The sequence below is a fragment of the Peromyscus maniculatus genome, chromosome 6 (assembly GCF_049852395.1).
Source record: "Peromyscus maniculatus bairdii isolate BWxNUB_F1_BW_parent chromosome 6, HU_Pman_BW_mat_3.1, whole genome shotgun sequence".
Lineage (NCBI taxonomy): Eukaryota > Metazoa > Chordata > Mammalia > Rodentia > Cricetidae > Peromyscus > Peromyscus maniculatus.
In genome coordinates, this window is record NC_134857.1 from 38,069,229 (window position 1) to 38,089,773 (window position 20,545).

The 20,545-nt window shown below is 41.6% G+C and overlaps 1 protein-coding gene across 7 annotated transcripts in view; it reads left to right on the top strand.

Moving 5' to 3' along the window:
• Dclk1 (doublecortin like kinase 1) overlaps positions 1-20,545 on the top strand; it is a 302,152-nt gene that overhangs the window by 230,530 nt on the left and 51,077 nt on the right. For 4 of the 7 annotated variants that reach the window (XM_015996304.3, XM_015996303.3, XM_015996305.3 and 1 more), the window contains 4 exons: positions 11,571-11,655; positions 14,103-14,211; positions 19,570-19,627; positions 20,161-20,280. In XM_015996304.3, the coding sequence (XP_015851790.1) occupies positions 11,571-11,655; positions 14,103-14,211; positions 19,570-19,627; positions 20,161-20,280 (372 nt within the window). Of the gene's footprint in view, positions 1-934; positions 5,583-11,570; positions 11,656-14,102; positions 14,212-19,569; positions 19,628-20,160; positions 20,281-20,545 lie in introns of those variants that run through there. The other 3 variants (XM_015996307.3, XM_076574101.1, XR_006073105.2) reach the window with 2 other exon arrangements.

The window sequence follows — 20,545 nt, forward strand, 5'->3', positions numbered from 1 at the left end:
GTCAGAATTTATAAATACACTGGAGACAGTGGACCAAGGACCTTTCCTGTTTACACAAAGCCCAGTTAGTTAAGTGGCCATCTAGAGGCATCTGCCTGGCCTCAGAAGTCAGTTTGTGAGGATCTCTCCCCATCCATGGATGTTTTTTGGTCCCTTTTCTTAAGACATCAAGGAAAAAGCATGTTGTGTGGTGTAGGTTGAATGAAGTTTCCCCATCGCACTCCCACATCACTGGCTTTTGTAGATTAGCTGATCCATCAGATGCTGTAGGAGTGGGTGGCACAAAACTGGAAAAAAGCCAACTGTAGACACTCTTGCTGGTGCTGAGCTGGTTGCCTGGCTACCGACACTGGGATGTAGTAGCAGACAGAGGCAGGAAGAAGACAGGAAGAGATGGAGAAGGGGTTGGAAAGTAGAAGGAGAGTTGGGATGGGATGGGGATGGGGATAACTGAGAATTCTTCCAGTCACCCAAACATAAAACTTTGGAAGGGCAGTGTGTGTTGGGTTTACACTGTGTGCAACGACACACTGGAGTTACATCCCAGAATATCCTGGATGCCAGCTGCTGCGTCTGATAAATTATTTTGTGAGGTAAGCATATTCTTCTACCCAGAATGGGAAGAAAATGTCCATAGAAGAATTGCCTAGACACAAAATAGCACAGCTGGTCTTGGCTGGCAGCGGGGGCCATAACTCAACTGGACACAGTGGAAGGCAGGAGCCCCTGATAGCTCAGGAAAGAAATATTTCTCGTGCCACTGAAATGAAATCATCACTCTGCCTGTGTTATCTTCTCTCTTATCCAAAGTTGATTGAGTAGTTCTAATGATGTTAGAAGCCAAGGACCCATCCCTTTCCAAGTTGCTCCTCAAGAGCAGCTGGGAACCCGAGAAAGATGAGTAAACGAATCTGTCCTGCCCTTCATCTTACAGGACCTGTACCGCCCCCTCTCATCGGATGATTTGGACTCAGTAGGAGACTCAATGTAAAAGACACAATGGAGCGATATGTATGGTTTGTGATGGGATCAAGGTTTCCCATTTCCTAAGCAAGCGTCTAACAGCAAAATACACAAAAGAGTTTTGCATAAAAATTCAGTCCTACAGAAGCAAGTATGCCAACATTTTCTACTCATGATATTCTTCTTTGAAAGAATATTTTTTAAGTGTCTCCTCCATTTGACGTAACTGAGGAGAGTTTGAATACAATATTTGCTCCATTGCTGAGGATTTTATGACTAAGGTCTGGTTCCAGGTAAATTTGATATGAATCCAATATTGAGTACAAGAACCACCCTAACCATCCAACATTACAGAGTCACCATTTCTATAAATGAGTTTTATTTTTAAGCATCACAGACATATAGATAACAATTTGTCTGTACTTAATATAAAGCAAATTCAAATAACAGTAGCAGACATAATTTTTCTAAAAGGTACACTCTTTTTAAAAAATCGTATGGCCTTTGGTTATTTTATTGAAAGATAATGCAAAAACTCTCCACAATTTTTCTGAGTGAGTGTGTCTGAGGAGGAGAAGGGCTCCTGTAGGAGACCTCTCCCCAGACTAATGTTACACAGTAGGAATGTCCTCTGGTTTTGGTGACACATGGATTTCATTTTTCAAGATTATCTTTTCTAAAAAATACTGTCAGCTACATGGAAACCTGGAGAACTTGGCATTATTATTAATTACACAATGCTTCCCAACAACAGCAACAGTATGTATATGTATTTTTTCAAATGCATAAAGTTTTTGACCTAAAAAAATTTAATTGGACTTGTACTTTGTTTCAAAGAATAAGCTCAGTTTGAGAATTGAAATTCTTCCAAATGGTGCTTGTGTACGTTAGGCTCCCAGACACCCACAGCGCCATTCTTTTCTTGTTTGGGAAATTTTCATATGCAAAACTCCTTTTGTGTCAACCAAGTGCGTCTATGATTATAACCCACTGTTAAACGTTAACCTACTAATTCTTCTCTTCTAGTTCTCTATTTTCAAAAGTGTAAGTCAGCTTTGCTTAAACGTAAAACAATTATTTTTAGATCTGGATGTTAGAAATAAATGTGTATGGTGTCTTGTATTTAGAGCATACCCCGTGACCATTTCTTTTTACTAGCTCAAACACTAACAATTTAAAACTTAACAAAGCATGGACTTTTATATTCTCCAGGCTTGACATATCTCAGTAGGGTGACAGATTTAAAATGTATGGTGCCATTTGGAGCCTTTTACTTGAAATTTCTTTCAAATTTTTCTTGAAAACAATTTGAAAATGCCTGATTCAAGATGGAGAGGAATTCCCTTGTCATACAGTTTCAAATGTTATTGATTTATTTCCCTCAATAGACTGTTCAACTGGCAAATTTTCCCATCTGGCTTATAGTTACCTATGTTACCATCTCACTTGACAAGTGAATAAAATATTCCGACTGAAGAAGAAAAATAAAACGTCCAGGCAACCTACCAGCATTTGAAAATTTAGCCGAGTAATAATTAGTGTCTCATTATCCTGTCTGTTAGAGAGGAGGACACTTCTCTGGAGTGTTATATGAGAACTGCAGACTGATCCCTCCATCTTGAAAGGACAGAAAATAATCATACCTGTTCCAGACTTCAAATTTTAAAACTGTTTCCAATAGACATGAACAGAGACTCCTGCTGAGATCAAAGGGCTGCCTTGTCTTAGCTGAGACAGTAAACATCTGGGAGGATGCCTATGCTGTCTGTGGCAGTGTTATGTCTTTGTAAAATGCATTACTTAATATAGTTGAGCCCGTAAAAGATTAGTATGTATTTGACTAACCTGTCAAAAATGCAAAGAAAGCAGTGGGTCAGATGGTCCAGAACAAAAATATAAACTCCAGTAATTTCAGCTCCCCTGTGCTGCCAGTCTTATGGACAACCACTGCTTAGAGAGGCCCAATAAATGCTGTTTGTTCTGTGTAAGTAGCAGGTATTGCCAATTGCTATAAAGCCCATGGCTTTGTTTAGACACAGCAGAAAGAGAGTGGACTTGGACTAATTGCCAGTAGGTATTATGGCCAACTTTCCATTCAAGCATTTCCAGAGAGATGCTATTCCACAGCATTTCATCTTTGAACATATGACTTTTATTAAAGGATTGTTCAAGGGCCATATATCTCATTTACTTTTTGAAACTAAAGTCCCTCCAAGATTAAAATAGCATACGCTGAGATCTCTTTCTCTGCAGGAAATAATTCTATTATACTAAAGCAGAACTTTTAAACATCCAAGCAGCAAACCAGTTCATTGGTGGAACCCAGTGGATAATTTACAGTCACTTAAGACATGGCTACTTTTAGAATTCTTTATACATCATTAGTCACTGAACTTTAAGAATGCCCTTCTGAGCAGGAGAGGATACTATCCAACAGAAGTCACAAGCTTTTCTCCTGCTGATAAACCTCTGAATGTAGACTGTGCTGTGTTGACCTTTTTCGGGCTTTGCATTTGTGTTTACAGTTTTTTTAGACATAGCTAGAGAGAAAGATGTTACAAAGAGGTCCCTGCTTTCAGCATTTTAGAAGCTCAAAACCTAGTGATCCACAAAACATGGTGTTCAGTGTAAATTTGGAAGCTATGCGAAAGTCATTGTCTTGACTCATCATTTCAGCAGCGGGTCTGTCCTGTTGTAGGTTTCTGAACTAAAAGTCTGAGGTCCACCCATCTGTACACACGCCTGCATGCACATATGAGGTCACCCTAACATTTCAGAATCAGATTCCATGTTCTGCAAACATCTGAGCAGCTCCGGCGCCCTGCCTGTGAGGCCTCTGCTAGGCAGCAAGGGTACTCTGCTCTCACGTACGGTGTATCCGTGCCTGGCTGTGCTTTTGTTCCTATTTAAAAACACTGAAGTCTAAAAGCCTCATTTTTGAAAGAAAATGTGAGTGAAAATGTATAAAAATAGCCCTAAAAGATAAATCCATATATTTTCACTGTTGAAATTGTGTTTCTATGGTGGCCATATATCTATACAGGTGTGTAGGTGTTTGTGTGCATTTGCAGGACTTGATGTATATGTGGGTGTGCCTACGTAAATATCTGTGTATGTATATAGAACACGAAGAACAAAGGATGGTGTTTGTGGTGTGGCCTTATAAGTTACTGGCTCCTATAGAATTGTATGTAAACCTTTATGTCATACAGTTGGGACATGAATATTAATTAGTTGGTACATATTTAAGCTCAAAATCAGTTTGTTAAATTAGCATGATGAAACAGCTCCAAGTATTTACATGTACTGATTTATCCTAGATTCACTGAAATCTAGACAAATCAAGAACTGCAATCCAAGCAAATCCAATCTTACATTGATTGTGAAATGTAAATGCTCATTGGTGTTTCTATTGTAAATCTTGATGTCCAGTCAGTAAATTGATTGAATGCAATGACATTTTCCTGTTGTGTGTATATTGATGACCACAGTGATTATCCATCAATGTTCACCAAACAGACTGATTTCTAGGCTTGTGGATAGCTGAGTGTTACACTGGAACAAAAAATAGGAAGAGTCAAAGTAGTTTCGAAGTTTAGTACAAAGCCAGGTAACATGTAAGGCCATCCTGTGTGTTCTTTTCATGCTTATAAACTGTTGAAATATTTTGAAGATACCTGCTGTGTGTGTCTATGTGTCTACATGAGTGTATACACACTTGAAAATGCTTATTGACTGAAGTTCACTGTCTGCGTACATTTGCTCATCTGTGCCTATTTGCATTAGCCTCGCCAGCGCCTCTAATCATGCATGTTAGTGACCGCAGTGTTGGTTGAGTGAACCCCCAGAGGAATAGTATGGAGATCAGAAATATGTTAACATTAGAACAATTGCCTGATACAGCATATTAAACTGTCAGCTGAAAATATTTGTGATTTTGTGCCCGTAACGCATGTAAGGAAAACTGGAAAATCGGAGGCCCTCACTATAATTTTAAGGATGCATGACGTATAGTGTCTTTAAAATGTATTTTATTGTAATAAAAGGTGATGGATAAACTCTGAGGTAGTGTAAGTGAAGCATGAAACACTTGGTGTTTGTATTATATATGGCCACACAATGTTTTTAAAACCAGGGTAGTAGATATTCGAAGGTTAATAGGCAAAGAATATGGAAGTTAATTTTACTGTGATGTGTTTTTGAGGCGTTTTAACTCATTGCCAGGCGAGGAACTTAGTTCCCATTTTTTTCCTGAGGACTCTTTTGAAACACTATGAATGTTATAAAGTTGGATTTTTTTTTTAATAAAGGTTGCATACCATTTGCAGTTGGAGTTGCTTGGATGTATAGTCTCTTCTTTGCAAAAAAGCATTTTGTATTAAAATGGTTAAGAGCAGTATATTGGGAAATCCCTCATTTAAGGCAACCTGCAGAATTTTGTAGAGATGAGAACTAATGAAATGTTTTATTGAACTACCCAGTTTGGAAAGTTTTCACACCTTTGTGCTGTAAAATGCTGTACCTTGTGTTTCATGTGCAACCATGTTACCCTTTCCTGAACTGAACTTTGTGACATTTAGCAGCTTAGCTAAACCGTGTAATAAACAGGAAAAACTGCCTATGTTGTTCAGTGAGTTTCTTTGGTTAGATGCTAGAATTGAAGTAACTGTGTGGGGCAAGGGTTGCCTTCATCGCCATGGACGAGGTCTTCTTGTGCTGAGTAGTAACAGCAGGTGCTACTAGACAGGCTACAGAGTAGCACACGTGAAGAATAAAATACTGACAGGAAAAACAAAGTAAGATTATCTGATGGGAAATGCTGTTTCCAAGGGCTGCATTGTAATTAGCAACATACCTTCCTCTCAGGATTGCCTTAAGGGTGAATTTGTCAGACAAATTGGCAACTTTCTTGGGGGTGGGATTAAAATGCACTAAAAAAATCAGATTAGCTTTCTCCTGAGCTTAATGACCTTTGTCCTAAGGTCATAGAATTTTCAGCAGGAAGATGTATATGGGTATATATGTGTATGTATACAGGCTACTTGTTTTGTAAAACATTGGATAAATATATTCAATAATTTGCAATTAACTAATGATAAAAAACATTTGATACCTCAAATTTTTCTTAGAAAAAGTATTTATAATTAATTCATAGTACAGTCTAAAGAATAGAAAATTTTACTCATCAAGTTAGAATATACATTACATTAAAATTATAAGTGACCAGGGCTGGAGAGATGGCTCAGCGGTTAAGAGCATTAGCTGTTCTTCCAGAGGTCCTGAGTTCAATTCCCAGCAACCACTTGGTGGTTCACTACCACCTCTAGTGGGATCTGATGCCCGCTTCTGGCATAAAGTTGATAGAACACTCATATACATAAGATAAATAAATAAACCTTTAAAAAAATTATAAAAAAGATCATCCTTACAGTTTTAGATCTAACACTTTTACTAGATTTCTGTTGAGCTTAATATTATTAGACTATAATTTTCTCTCTTCCTTGCTTCCATGATAAACTTATTCAGTATCTATAGCTACAATGGTACAACTAGAGGGAATTTTCCAAATTTATATAATTCCAAAGGGCATTTATCTTCATTTAACAGAGATTGAATTTAAATGAAGTAGGTATCTAAAAGAGTAGCGAGCTCTCCTCATTAAAGACTGAAAACTCTACTTGAGAAAATTCCTAAGGGAATGACTCAATCCATGAGGTACAGAAGATGACGTCCTTAGCCCCTTCCAAGCTATGGGTTTGTGAAGAGTGAGTGGAAGGATTGAGAGATCCAGTGTGATGGATTCTGGACAAGTGGCTCACATGGCAGGTGTGGGGAGCTTTGCCTGAGCGTTCTGGTTTTGAAGCAGAGGCAAAGGAGAGGACCTGATGCACCAGAGATTGTATTGTAAATGAATTCACTCACTTTTGAAATCTTAGCTCCCATGGTCTCTCTAGCAAAGATATAATCCAAGATCATCATTTTCATGTGCCCCTTCTATCAACAAACCAATTTCTTGAGTAATAGCTTTTCGGTCTTTTAAACAATCTGGCTGAACGTTTATGAGTTTTTAAATATTCAAACATTCTTGGTTCTTAATTTGACTGTATAGAGTTAATTTAGGAAGAACACGCTATCAGTACTGTAGACAGAGTCTGCCTTATTTCAGAGTGGGCTTCTGTTGGTCATTGCAGATTGGTGCTCTCAGCCTTCTGTTCTATAACCACTTGGGGAGTAAAGGAATACATGGCTTTTCTATATCCCACCAACTCTTGTTAGACTCCAGTGCCCTACACAAACTTTTTTTTTCATGTTGCTCTATTGGGTTGTCTTCAAACTCTCTGTAGACCCATCATCAAGATTATTCAGACAGTGGTTAGTCTGTGAAGCATTTATTTCTTATGTTTCCTTTATAAAGCTAATTCAGAACTCAAACAAGGGTGAGCACTGGGTTTCTTGGTTCTTTTCAGCCTCTTTCCACATCAGCAAAACATAACTATATGCCAAGGCAGAATCTGAAGATAGTACCATTCTCCAGCCAAAGCTGGGTTATGTGATAGATTTGTCTACTCTGCTTGAGTCAATTGTATCGATTGGATATTTTCCAAATCTTGATACAGTGTGGACCCTGGCTGAGTGACAACATTCATACAAATGCCATAAGTAACTCATAACATTTAAAAATGAACTGTGTCTTTGACAGCAGAGTCGTCATATACATCTTGGTAAAATGTGGTTAGAGCTGTTAGCTCAGCTTTCTCACTTACTTCAAAAAGTTTGCCACGTCCATCCCCATCTGTTATGTGATCCCAGGCTAAATCATTATGCTTGGGGGTGTGTTCTTACTTTGCAGGGCAGCGCTTTTATGGAGGTGTTCTGTAAAAGCCTCCAGGTGTCAGCAACCTGCCCAAATGGTTCTCATTAAATCTGTGGGGAGGCGATGACATCTCAAATGTCATGGCACCTCTTCGGGCAGCTAATTGTGTTAAATTCTAAAGTAACCATGTGTTTTGTACTATAGGCCCTGATGCCTCCGAATTAGCAAACTAACTGAAATCACCATAAAACCTCACCAGCATGGACCTTCTCCAGTGATTTGTCCACTTACCATAAAGTAGGTAGAGTAACTACATTTAGAAGCAGTCGGTCTCTTCGGTGTCTGTCAGTCCATATGAAGGACTGGCAGATTTTATTAGGTCACTTCTAAAGAGCTCATTATATGTGCTCGTTACCGTTTTCAAGCCAGACATGCAAATTCAAATCTAAGTGTCTAGGCATACCTGGGCAGATTAATAACAGCTTCCACAGAGAGCCATGCGGATTGCTGGCATGGTGGAAGGGAGGGAAAGGAGAGGGTAGTGGGTGGGATGGCAAAACCAGAATCCAAAAATTAATAGTCTAGGAAAAAATATAAAATAAATGAATACTATTCAGGATGGCATTTAACATAAAGTCTCAGCGCTTGGTCCATAAAATTAACCTCTCAAATAGGGAAATGGGTTTGCCTGTGAGGTTGATAAATTGTTAAAATGGGGCACTACAGAGAAGTCAGCATGACCTTGACATGAATTAACTTTCTGTTCAGGAGAAAGAAGGTCCAGTGCTGGTGGAGCACATTTAGATGGTGGCTTTCAGTTTTGAGTACCGGGTTTAAGGAGGATTGGCAGCTCTGGCATGCCTCCAGGAGGTGGGAGAATCACAGATTTTTATCACATGATGAACAAGAAAGTACGGGCATCTACAAATTGGGAAAGGAGGCTCAGAGGAAGTCCTGTTGGTTTCCAGGACTAATCTAAAGTCTGTCTTGTGGGAATAGATTCTATTCTCATACTGGTTAACTCTAGAAATGGGCAATAAAAATGATGAATAGGAAATATCCACAGTACTGGCTGCACCTTTCTGTAGTGGGGAGTTTGATCTCTGAGTGGAAATGGGGTGGAAAGGGTCACATTTAAGGTCCAGTTCAGCTCCTGAAGTTCTTTGAGTCTGTGAGGGGGTCATTGCCATTGAAGAGTGTATAGTATTCAGCTTCTTACTTCTTTGGAGAGAGAAGAGATAATGCCCTTAGAAGCTCAATAGATTTATTTTACTGTACTTGAGCATAATAAAGAAAACTAGAACTTTCCATTTCCAGAATACCCTCTTTATACATAAATAAGCTTTTCCCTTAAAACCACCGGTCATCTACTAGTCTCAACCAGCAAGGAATTTGAAATGGCATGGGCTACATTTTCAAAAACACAGATTTAGAGTTGAAAAAGCCAAAGCAATTGTAGATATCAGCATACTTGTGTTGACCCTACTCTTAAAAAAATGCAAAATGAACTGAGCTTAGAAACCTTGGGGACTTTAGTTCATCTGATAGGACAAACACAGCTGGCAGGGTGGCAGGCGTCCATAGCAGCAGACATTTGCTACTCTGTTGAAAACGCACTTCATTAGTCAGTGAGACAGTTTACTGAAGAATACACAGCAAGTTTATAGAACACTACACATTTTAAGAGATGTTACCATGTACTCAGGGTCAGAGTTCCCTGCAGAGCACCTGATGGCCTTACTAATGGAAGCAGCCTTTTTAACTGAGTATATAGACTGTGGTATCTTTGCAAGCAAATACACTCATCTGTTAACTTGGGTGCTTGATGAAACAATGTCTTTGGACTGTAAAATATGGAATACAACATGACAAGGCAGCATCTGCCACATTCAAACCATGATATACCTACGTTATGAAACATCATTTGTGATGCTGAGAGAAGACACCTAAGGGTTAGACAGCCCAGAAGAGAAGTTCTCCAGCCTATCCGTTTTATTTCATGCGTTTCTGCCTGAATCATCATAGCGTTTGGAATGATGCAGGAAAACATCTCGCTGTTCTGGAAAGCACACACCTTCCCCTCCAGTGTGGTCATGTGAATGTTTATTTTCTCCAGGGAGCGACATACTAAATCTGCCTTGTCTCAGCGTTCCATGCAGATATTATAAGTATAAAGTTTTTGCAAACAGGCATTCTTGGAGGTCAGTAGAGCATGGCTTCGAAGCTGATACATTTACTGTGCCTTCAACATGGTGGGCTGTGATTCTGTACTAACAAACAAACAAACAAACAAACAAACAAAAACTCTGTTTGGAAATCAGAATCTTTGAATCTATGATGTTCCTAGTTAAAAGGAGGCTAGCTGAGAGAATATGGGGAAAAGATTCGAGTCACCAAGCTTATTGGGAGAAGATTTTTGTGATACAGGGAAGTACAAGGCACATTACACAAGCTGTATGACATTTGGGGGTATACAATAGTAACATCAAAACTTCTGAAATGTCCTGTAAGGAAGCAGAAGTATCATGATTAGTATAATTTTCATTCTAAGCTTGTCAATTGTCAAGATCAATGAACTCACCAATGGGATATATCCATCTTTGTCCCTTTGTCACTCAGGAGAGGTTCTGTGGTGCTTGCCTCAGATGGCCCTGGAATGGTTAGGTGGTGTATCCCCAAACACATAAATCTGTTATATGAAGAAGCAGGTATTTGGGGTTTCTGTGCAGGAGGCTGTTGGGTATGAGCCACATACAACTCCTCTGCCCTGTTTGTGCTCAGCCATAGCTGGCTGGAATGGGGTGGAGGTTGAATGGGAGACGGGTAAGCAGAGGAAATGTAGGTCATGTTAGCTTCTCCTCGCCGCTTCGTGATCAATGCAACTACAGCCGCTCTCCCTTCTCTCTGCTCCACAGACAGCCGGCACCATGAGCCAATGCCGCCCCCTCACCGCCTCCTGCTCCCATCAGGCCAACCAAGTGGATAAACCCAGGGGAACAGAAGGAAGATCTTTTAGGATGAGCTGTGTTCACTATTTAGAAATAGCATAACTGTGTGCAAGCTGTTTTCTCGAGAAGTAGGGGCAGAGACGGAAGCGTCCCTTGTCAAATACTCTCCCAGCCAGTTGTGATATTGAATATTTTCCCTCTAAGGGAGTCAATACCCTGTTTGCTCTCATGGGTCTTTGGTCAAAATCCATCCAGACTACAGCAGACTCTCCTGGCCTGGGCTTTCATTCTTGGCTTTCTCTCAGACATATTATGTATGAGAGATAATAGCTGGTCTCCTATTGGCTGTGTGTCTTTATCTCAAAGTGAGAGCAACAAATCCAGTCTTCTACTTTTCTCTTAAATTTTTGCTAAAGCTGAGTTATTTGCTTTTTTTTTTTTTTAGAATAGTCCACAACTAACTTAAAAGACTTTTTGTTATTGTAAAAATAGAAATAAAGCCAGAACGGCACCACATTTGAGACTCTCAGCGTAGACTAGAAGACAGAAGTGAGGTGCCTAAAATCTGGCAGACTGGAGCTCAAGGATGCTAATTTTGAGAGAAGAAGTCGTGGGCATCCAGGTTTCCAACGATTCCCAGTCAGTACAAACTCTTACTGGCTAATAGCGAGGGCGGGATTTATGACCCTCCTTAGATATTCTTAAGATCTCCTTTCCCAAGTTGGAAGAGCAGTTCCTCCCTGGGAGGGGCAACATTAGCTCCTGAGATCCTGGGCTGGGTATGGTGTGTGGAGGCTCCATCACTCTGACCCAGGTTTTTTTATTCTGTTCCTGTTCCCTTACAGATTTCTCAGCATGGCGGCTCCTCTACTTCACTTTCATCCACAAAAGTCTGCAGCTCAATGGATGAGAACGACGGCCCTGGGGAAGGTGATGAGCTGGGGAAAAGCGCAGCTTGCAGGGCGGATGGAGGAGGAGTTAGCTGTATTTACTCTGAAAACTATAACATCTCAAACACAATGAGTAGCCAAACTCCAGCAGCTTGTGGGGGGCGGGGTGTCATTGGGGACAGGAGTGGGTGACTCCCATAGGCATTAGCACCCCCTGTCTGAGACTGGGAAAGAGAAGTTGGCCGGACTGAGTGCTTTCACATCCTGTGTGGGTGTGTGATGCCTAGGAAGACCAGCTACTGCCTGCCTTTGTGCTCCAAGCTCTACTCCCTTTTTGGAAGTGAAAAGACAACTGTGTCTTGTGTATGAGCACCTGTCGGTGGGCTCCAACTTAAGGGAATTCAACTGATCAAACTATAACTTTACAGGAAGAAGCACTACTGATAACTGCAAAGACATACTGCTTGTCCCGTAAACTAATTTGCATTAGAATTTCTCTGTGCTGTAAGAAAGCGATCTGGATTGGAGTGTTGACTTTTTGGCTAACTGGCTGGATGGTGTGGAACAAGCCCTGTCTTAGTTCCCCTTTTATAGAAATGCAAATTATTAAATGTCACCATTTCCACCCTCCTGGGGCTGTAATCAGGCTCAAATCAATGAGGGGAAATAATGTGGAAAAGGAAGAGTGTTGAGATTAAGCCACTGTTAAGAATAAGTTCCTCTGCTTCAAGTGATGTGACTTGATATTTTCCCAAGAATGCACCCTCTAAGGTATTCTCTTACATTAAGTGAGACACATGACTCACATGGGAATCGTTTGCTTCTTACCATAGTTATAGCACACATTTTTGCATGTGTTGAAACTGTAGTCCAGTCATCTGGGAGTCTCCTTCATTCCAGTGTGCTGTGTTCACCCAGTGAAATGTAATGGTCCTTGACTAAACCTAGGCTGAGTCTAGAGGGACCGGACCCTTTATCAATAGTTGGTAGAAAACCCTCAGATGTTGTGTCTTGGATGGGTGGCCCACTGAATGTTTCCACTGGAAGAGAGGACAGGTGACCCCATCTGTACGATCACAATTATCCCAGAGGTCATGGATAACTCCTGTATCACCCAGGTACAGAGTCCTCGGACCCAGTCATCTGGCAGATGGCTTGTAAATTCAGATAACCCACAACCATTTCCTCCCCTCCTCAAGGAGAAGATGAAAATCCCAGGTCGAGTCTTTCAAACCCGGGCAAAATCATGACTCTTTCCTGGGTGGGCTAAGGGAGGAGGCATTGACTGCAGCCCTCACTTTATTCTGGGCATTGCCCAGGTAGCTTCCAGTGAGCCAGGAGGGAAGTGCCATCCACAGCGTGGAGGCCGTGAAGATGCACAGGGTATAGGGGAGCCAATTGCCCTGTGTTTTGACTTTACTTTCTAGAAAAGGCAGCCCGGTTGTACAAGCCCTGTGAGGCCAGCACAAAGGGCCTCAGACGACTCTCCATTCCTTCCTCCCCAGCACCACATATGCAGTACAAGCTACAAAACTTACCAGAAACCCCCTTCACACCCAGATTTATTTTGAGGGAGGAAACTCAGTGTATGAGGACAGGCCAGGAGGAGAGCACAGTTGGGAAGCTCACCAGGCTCCTATGCCATTTTGCATGTGGGTAGCTTGGGGGAAAGCTGGGATTTATAACTTTAAAGCATGTACATTTTACAGCCCAGATTTAAAAGGGTTTTTATACCCTTGACATGTTAAAGGTGATGCATCATATTTATGTGACCCAAGCATGGCTTATTTAATTTTATAGCCTTGGCTATTTAAAGCATTATTAGGCATTTGTAAAATATTTCAAAATACATTTTCAGAGGGAGAAAATGCTATGTTATTACAAAAACTGTTCTGCTCACAGACATAATAGATATCAGGGTTTAAACTCGACATCTGCCATGCAGGTTCCTTGGTGAGAACATTTGTCTAAAATCTGCTCATTGAGATTAGGGAGGGGTGGCCAGCAACCCTGAGTGCATAAGGAATTTTGCAGAGATATCCATTTCAGGATGGAGTCAAGCTCAATGTCCAAACAGCAGGACCTTTTCATGCTTGTACAATGTCAAGCTGCTCAGCATCCCTCCAGAAATGCTTTTCTCTGCCCTGTACATAAGAATGTCATTTCTCTGAATACAATGGGTATTCAGTGAGGGCTATTGATCAAATTAGCATGAAGTTCAAAATGCAGAATTTCCTCCTCTGAATCCCTGCTGAAGCAGAAAACATAAGTGGCAGTGATATAGGTCCAGGTGGGCCCAATAGGTGTTCTTTTTAATTAATCATTTGCCTTGGTTAAAAACCGTGGAGTCTATATGAGCCTGCAGGGGAGGGGGCTGCCCACAGTGCTTCTGAATTGATTCCAGTCTGTGAGTGATTCTTAGAAATGTATCTTTTGTGGTCTGTGCCTCCTTCTCTATCAATAAAAACACACTAATAATTCTTTCAGAAGAGTCTGAGGAAGGCTTCCAGATTCCTGCCACAATAACTGAGCGATACAAAGTTGGGAGGACAATAGGGGATGGAAATTTTGCTGTTGTCAAGGAATGCATAGAGAGGTAAGCAGGGGTCTGTCTGTGTGGGAAGTTCAAGGAAACACTGGCCTCCAAGGTTTCCATGACCCAGTCTCCATTTTCAGGCAGAGACACATACGGATTAAGTTAACGTCTCAACCCCAGAGACACAAAGAATAAAAAATAATAAACAAAAGCCATCTAAAAACAGACTGTAAAATTGTAACAATTCCTGGGATGCTCTCTAAGATAGAAAGACTTTGATTTTTTACTTAGTGTATCTAGAAAAGCTTCCCAGGTCTGGCAGGTAATATTTTTATATTATTTTTCTTGAGGAGTTATTTTGAAGACTTCCTCCTATACTTCTCCTCAAGAATGTTCTTTTATAGAGTTGGATCTCTAATATATACCAAAATAAAAATTATTTATGACAATAACCTTGAAAAGTTTGAAAATGCATGTGTGCCAAGTCTACAAAAATGGTACTTGATCTGTGCAAGTATCTTCAGATGGATAAACTACAGACCCTGTGGGCTTAGAGTCAAGGTCCTTTCAAGCTGTCCTCAAACTCACCATCCTCCTGCCTCTGCCTTCCGAGTGTTAGGATTGCAGGCATTTTCCATGCCCGACTTAGGCAGAGGTTCTTAATGACTGCTCAAGGACGGTAGCTGGAGGACACCAGGCAGAGAAGCGACGACAAACAGTGTCAGCCCTTAGGGAAGTGACCTCAAAACCCCAGCTCAGTGTCACACTCAGAGTTCTGTCCTGGGCAGTTGCCTGTGTTGGTGATCTGGACAGCTAGCATCTTCTCAGAGCTGTGCTGGGGGCATTTAGCTCATCCCTTGAGGGGATCCCTCTGGATCTCAGGGGGCTGGCTTGAATGAAAACATCTGTTTCCCTGCTCCCTTCCCCCCATTATTCCCACTGAGCTGAACATTCCTCAGGTTCCTGGGACCTGTGTAAGTGTCCCTGCCCTGTGTCATACCACTACTTTGAGAGGACACCTCGGGCCAGGCAGCTGTAGCACAGAAGAGCCTGAATCCGAGCCACTTAGAAAGGGAGGCCTGCCTAGGGTATCTTGCATCACCAGAATTTAGCTGAACCAGCATCGGCCTAGATGCTGGACCCCAGCACGCCTTTATTCAAGACGGCAAAGCTCCTACTAACTAACCCTCACACAGTAGCTCTCAGATCTCATTCCTCTCAGTACTCCATGGGCTGGGGTGCTCACAGTGGCATAGCAGCCTTCTGTGGCACTTACTCTGCGTGAGGTCGAGTCACAGTAGTCAGTGGCATGGAAATCTCCCCTGCTGGGGCTGTCAGTTCATCTTTCTCCTCTCCCATCGTCCCCAGCCCCCACAGATGGAAGCCAGCCTTCAGTTGCCTGGCTGTCAGATACAGAAAACATTCCGTTACCACCTTGGCATCCACCCTTCCTGAAACCACACCAACCACTATTTACCGAGCATCTGTTTGTGGTCCTTAAACTATAGTATCTCATTGAATTATAATGATCCAATCAGGTCAGTGTTGCTGTTCCCATTTTATAAAAAGATAGACTGAAGACATTAAGTGTCCAAGGCCAGTCATCTACTAAACATGTAGACCAGAGCTTTGTTCCCAAACACATACTTAAATCTGTCTACCCAACTGCTTCTAGTAAAGGATTCCTCACAAGAGTCTAATAAGGAACTTACCTGCACCAAAGTCACTTTTCCAATGAACAATAAAGCATAAATTAAATCAGGAAAGGCATTTTAAGTAGGAAGGCTCCTGTTTTGGCAGACTGGCATGGTCTTTCTTTGTGGGCTTTCTAACCATTTGCCAGCACTCATCATCTCTTAGGTTGCCCCAGTGGTGAGTTATACTGGTTGATCTCCCTGGTCCTGCACCAGGATGGTATCTCAGTCCTAGGATCCCAACCTTCATTCACTAGACAGTTAGACAGTTCCCACTTCTCCATACAGAATTCTCCTCTCTCTCTCTCTCTCTCTCTCTCTCTCTCTCTCTCTCTCTCTCTCTCTCTCTCTCTCTCTTCTTTCTTTCTTTCTTTCTTTCTTTCTTTCTTTCTTTCTTTCTTTCTTTCTTTCTTTCTTTCTTTCTCACTTGGCTTGTGTTCATTTTGCATGAGTTCACATCTTGGGCTCACTGCGTGAAACTTTAGAGTCTAAATACCAGATTGCTCCGAAAGTGTCAGCCTCCAGCTCCTGCTGAGCAAGGACATATGGCTGGTGCCCTCTCTCTCCAGAGATATTGTGAAACATTCTTTTAATATTTTACAGAGATCCAAGAAAATAAACACAAGCTAAGAATGTTGTGAATGGCACATGCTGCTTGTGGGTGCATTCTGCTATGTTTTGGGGGATAATGGGTAATGATGTTCCTGCCCTGTAGTAATATGCCATCACAGGCAGTTTTTCTGCAGTGGGTACAGTGACAGGGTGACAGGGTGACATGGGCCTTCTCTTCTGTGGGCCTTCTAGCATATTCTTTGCTAGCACACCGCTATTTGAGCCAATGAGATTTTTAAAAATATTTTTATAAATTCTTTGAGAATTTCATGCATTGTGTTTTGATCATATTCATCCATCTCCTCTATCTCCTCCCAGATCCATCTCCCCATTCCACACCCCTCCAACGTGATGTCCTCATTTTGTTTTTAAATCCATTGAGTTATATTAACATCATCTAAGAGCTCTTAGCATGTGGCCATTCACTGGGTTATCCTGGGCTACCAGGAGCACAACCCTTAAAGAAAACTAACTCTCCTTCTCCCAGCAGCCACCAATTATCAATAGCTCCTCAGCTAGGGGTGGAACTTCCTGCACTCTCCCCATCTCCATGCTGGAATTTTGTCTAGCTTGAGCTTGTGCGGGTCTTGTGAGCGCTGTCTCAGCTACTGTACATTCATGTCCTTGTAGACATTCACCACCTCTGGCTCTTACAGTCTCCACTACCTCTTCCACAATGATCCCTGACCTTTGGGAGGAAGGTGTGATATGATGTCCTGTTTAAGGCTGAGCACCGGAATCACTCTCAGCACCTTGACCAGTTGTGGGTCCTGGTGTCAATCACCTGCGGCAGTAGGGGGCTTCTCGGATGAGGGGTCAGGTATGCTGTAATCAACCGGTATGATGAGAAGCCATTAGGAGTCAATGTAACACTATGTCTCATTAGCAGAGCAGTAGTTGCAGGTTCTTCCCTAGCTCGTGTCTCATCACATGTCCTTGGCCCTGATAACTGTCAGGCATGGCTACTATCTGTGGAGCAGCCTTAAGTCCAATAGGAAAGTGACTAGTCCATGCTGTCAGAATTCCTGTTTTTGTAAAACTTGCACTTGGGCTCCAACATTAGGCCATATTTAATGGGAAGGTGACCTTACCAAATGATTTGCCCTAGACAAGGAAAAAGACATAATTCTCTGGTACTGCTGCTTGCTCTTCCATGGCCTAGAGAGTCCCATGAAAGGGCAGGAATGTAATAGCAGGAAGAAAAAAGCAAATGGCCTGTGTTGTTAGCAGCAAGCCGGACATCCAGAATTATCTTCCATGCCTTAAATCAAGTTTGTTATTTTGGTTAAACTGTGCCTTGGCGTTGTTACCTTATGGTTTATAGTTGGCACTAATACCTGCTTTGGGGCTCATTTTCGAAGACTAGCTGCTCCTCTAAATGCATACTTACAGTAATTAAGGGTTATTATTCCATGACTACAGCTCTGCCTCTAAGAAGGCAGAATTGTTGTGATATTAAGCTGAGTGGTCTTCTGTGGTGTGTTGTCTGATAGAAGATGTGAGTACATTTGGTAGGATGTTGGTGTTATAAAATGTTCTAGCTAGAGAGGTGTCACATACTTCTTTACAAGGCCTGAGGCTACCCAACCCACGCTTGATTCCATCTTCCCCTCCATGGTAGGCTTGGGACAGAATGTAAGATCCTGGCCTTCTGTGAGACAACCCTGTCACCAGCACAAGGATGTCTGCCTGCCTATAAAGAAAAACTCCACCTTCCCAGATTCCACAGTAGCCATGGCTATAAAAGACTTCTAGTAGAGAAGGAAGGCTTCAAAGTCATTACCTTCTGGCTCCCCCCGACAGATTTCATCATAACAATGTAAGGTTTACTGAGTGTTTTCTGTGCTGGGACCTGAAAGTACAGTAACAAGCATTTTTAGAAATAGTACATGTTACTAGTTTCTAAAAGACCCATGATATTAAAATAACAGATATTTTAATACTTGGCCTCTAAATTGGTCTATAGAAAAACCATTTTCTTTGCTCTAAGCATACAAGTGGGCATCCCATTAAATTCCATATGAAGAATTTGAAATTCCCTTTTCCAATTTGCTCCTTCATCAGCCTCGTTCCAGCCACAGCCATGTGGATCCAGACAAGCGACGTGTCTCTGTAATGAAAAGGCTGAGATCTGCGGGTCTTGTGCCAGAAATGAAAGCGTCTTGCTTCTGAGGCCACCATTTAGCGTAATTTCCTGTGTGTTGTGTCCTCTAACAGTAGCCATGCCCTCAGGTTTGGTGTCCGAATATCTTGGAAATATTGGCCCTATTAACACTTATGGCAAGGTGACAGCATGGCCCACCCCTCTGTCCCACGTGCATCGGGCATGTGGCTAGGCTATCCGGGAAGCTCAGGGTCTGAGCTTTTGTCCTTGGCACGTGGCTATGGGGAAGTAAGTTGACTTTAACCATCCTTTCCATTTCATACTGTGATGGACAGCCACAGAAGGCCCAATGGGTCTTAGGAAGCTCCAGAAACAGTTTCATCCTTTCTCTTTCCTCTTTGAGCCTCATCCCTCTTGGGTTCTCCAGAAATTCACCCTCAGTCTCTGACACTGAACGGACATCTACAGAGTGTGATCTGCTTCTCAGGAGAGTTCAGGGGGACCTGAGAGCTGTTCAGACAACTGTCATAGTCACTCTTGTGGAGACGGAACCCCAAGAAAGACTGACTGGGCACAATAGATCACACTTCGATTCCCAACACTCTGGTAGCTGATGCAGGAGGATCATCAGTTTGAGGACAGCTATTTAGGGAGACCCTGTGTGTGGCAGGGGTGGGGGATAATTAAAAGAGTAGCAGAGAGGACAATTACCCACATATGCTTTGCACCCCTGCTCATGACCATCAGGAGAAGGGACAGCAGCCATCAGGCTTAAACAGTCACAATGGCAGTGTCTTCTGCGTAAACATGGCTGCATACCTCCAGGTCTGTCTGTGCTAACACATTCACTGTCCTTAGGTGGGGTAAACCCGTAAACATCTGCAAACTTCTTTGTACAGAAGTCTGTTTCTTTCAAAAACAGAAACACTGAGACCTACAAGCAAGAAATTAACTCCCAATGAAAGGACTCAATTGATCCAAAAATTAAGTTTTATTTTCTATTTGCAGGTCAACTGCTCGGGAGTATGCCCTGAAAATCATCAAGAAAAGTAAATGTCGAGGCAAAGTGCGTACCCATTTTATTTGCTCTTGTGAAGCTAGCATTCAAGGGTAGAGAGAAACAGAAACCAGCTTCCTAATTCAGTGCAGCCCAAGAGATGCATTCTGATGGAACAGAATGGCACAAACTTAGAAGAATGTATAACTATATAAATATTCCTGAAAATAGATAGATAGATAGATAGATAGATAGATAGATAGATAGATAGATAGATAGATAGATAGATAGATGGATAGATAGATGGATAGATAGATAGATATTCCTGTAATAAAAGTAGTTGGGATGATTTGATTTCATTTCTTCTCCTCATCTTTGCTCGCTTTATTTTCTTCCCTTATATTTGTTATCTAAGATTCATTCTGTCTTTTTCTAGAAAGTTATAGTTGTCATGATGGGTCTTGAGTTTAATTATTTTAGGGTCTTCAGAATACTGTTACATTTCACCAAAATGCATCTCTCTTATCTTTAGGTTGTCATCCTATTTTGAGTTGGTTCCTCATACATTTCAAGTTTATTAAAATGGCTTCTCCCTTGCACAGGAGCACATGATCCAGAATGAGGTGTCTATCTTAAGGAGAGTGAAGCACCCCAACATTGTTCTCTTGATTGAAGAGATGGATGTGCCCACTGAACTGTATCTCGTCATGGAATTAGTAAAGGTGTGTATTCTGTTTTTCTTTTAAAAGAAAAACTACTTCCACTGCCATATTTGAGTCTGGAGATGACTAAAACATGCCAATGTTGTGGTAAAAATGTTAAACTGTCATTTTACAAAGAGCGGTCCTTTTATTTGTTAAAATTTTTATAGACACATTTTATTATCTAATCACTACTTTACTCACCTTGTAAATTATACTGTCTCCAGCTCACAGGACAGAATTTCACCATAGCTTGGCTCTTTAAACCAATGGCTTCAACTCATTC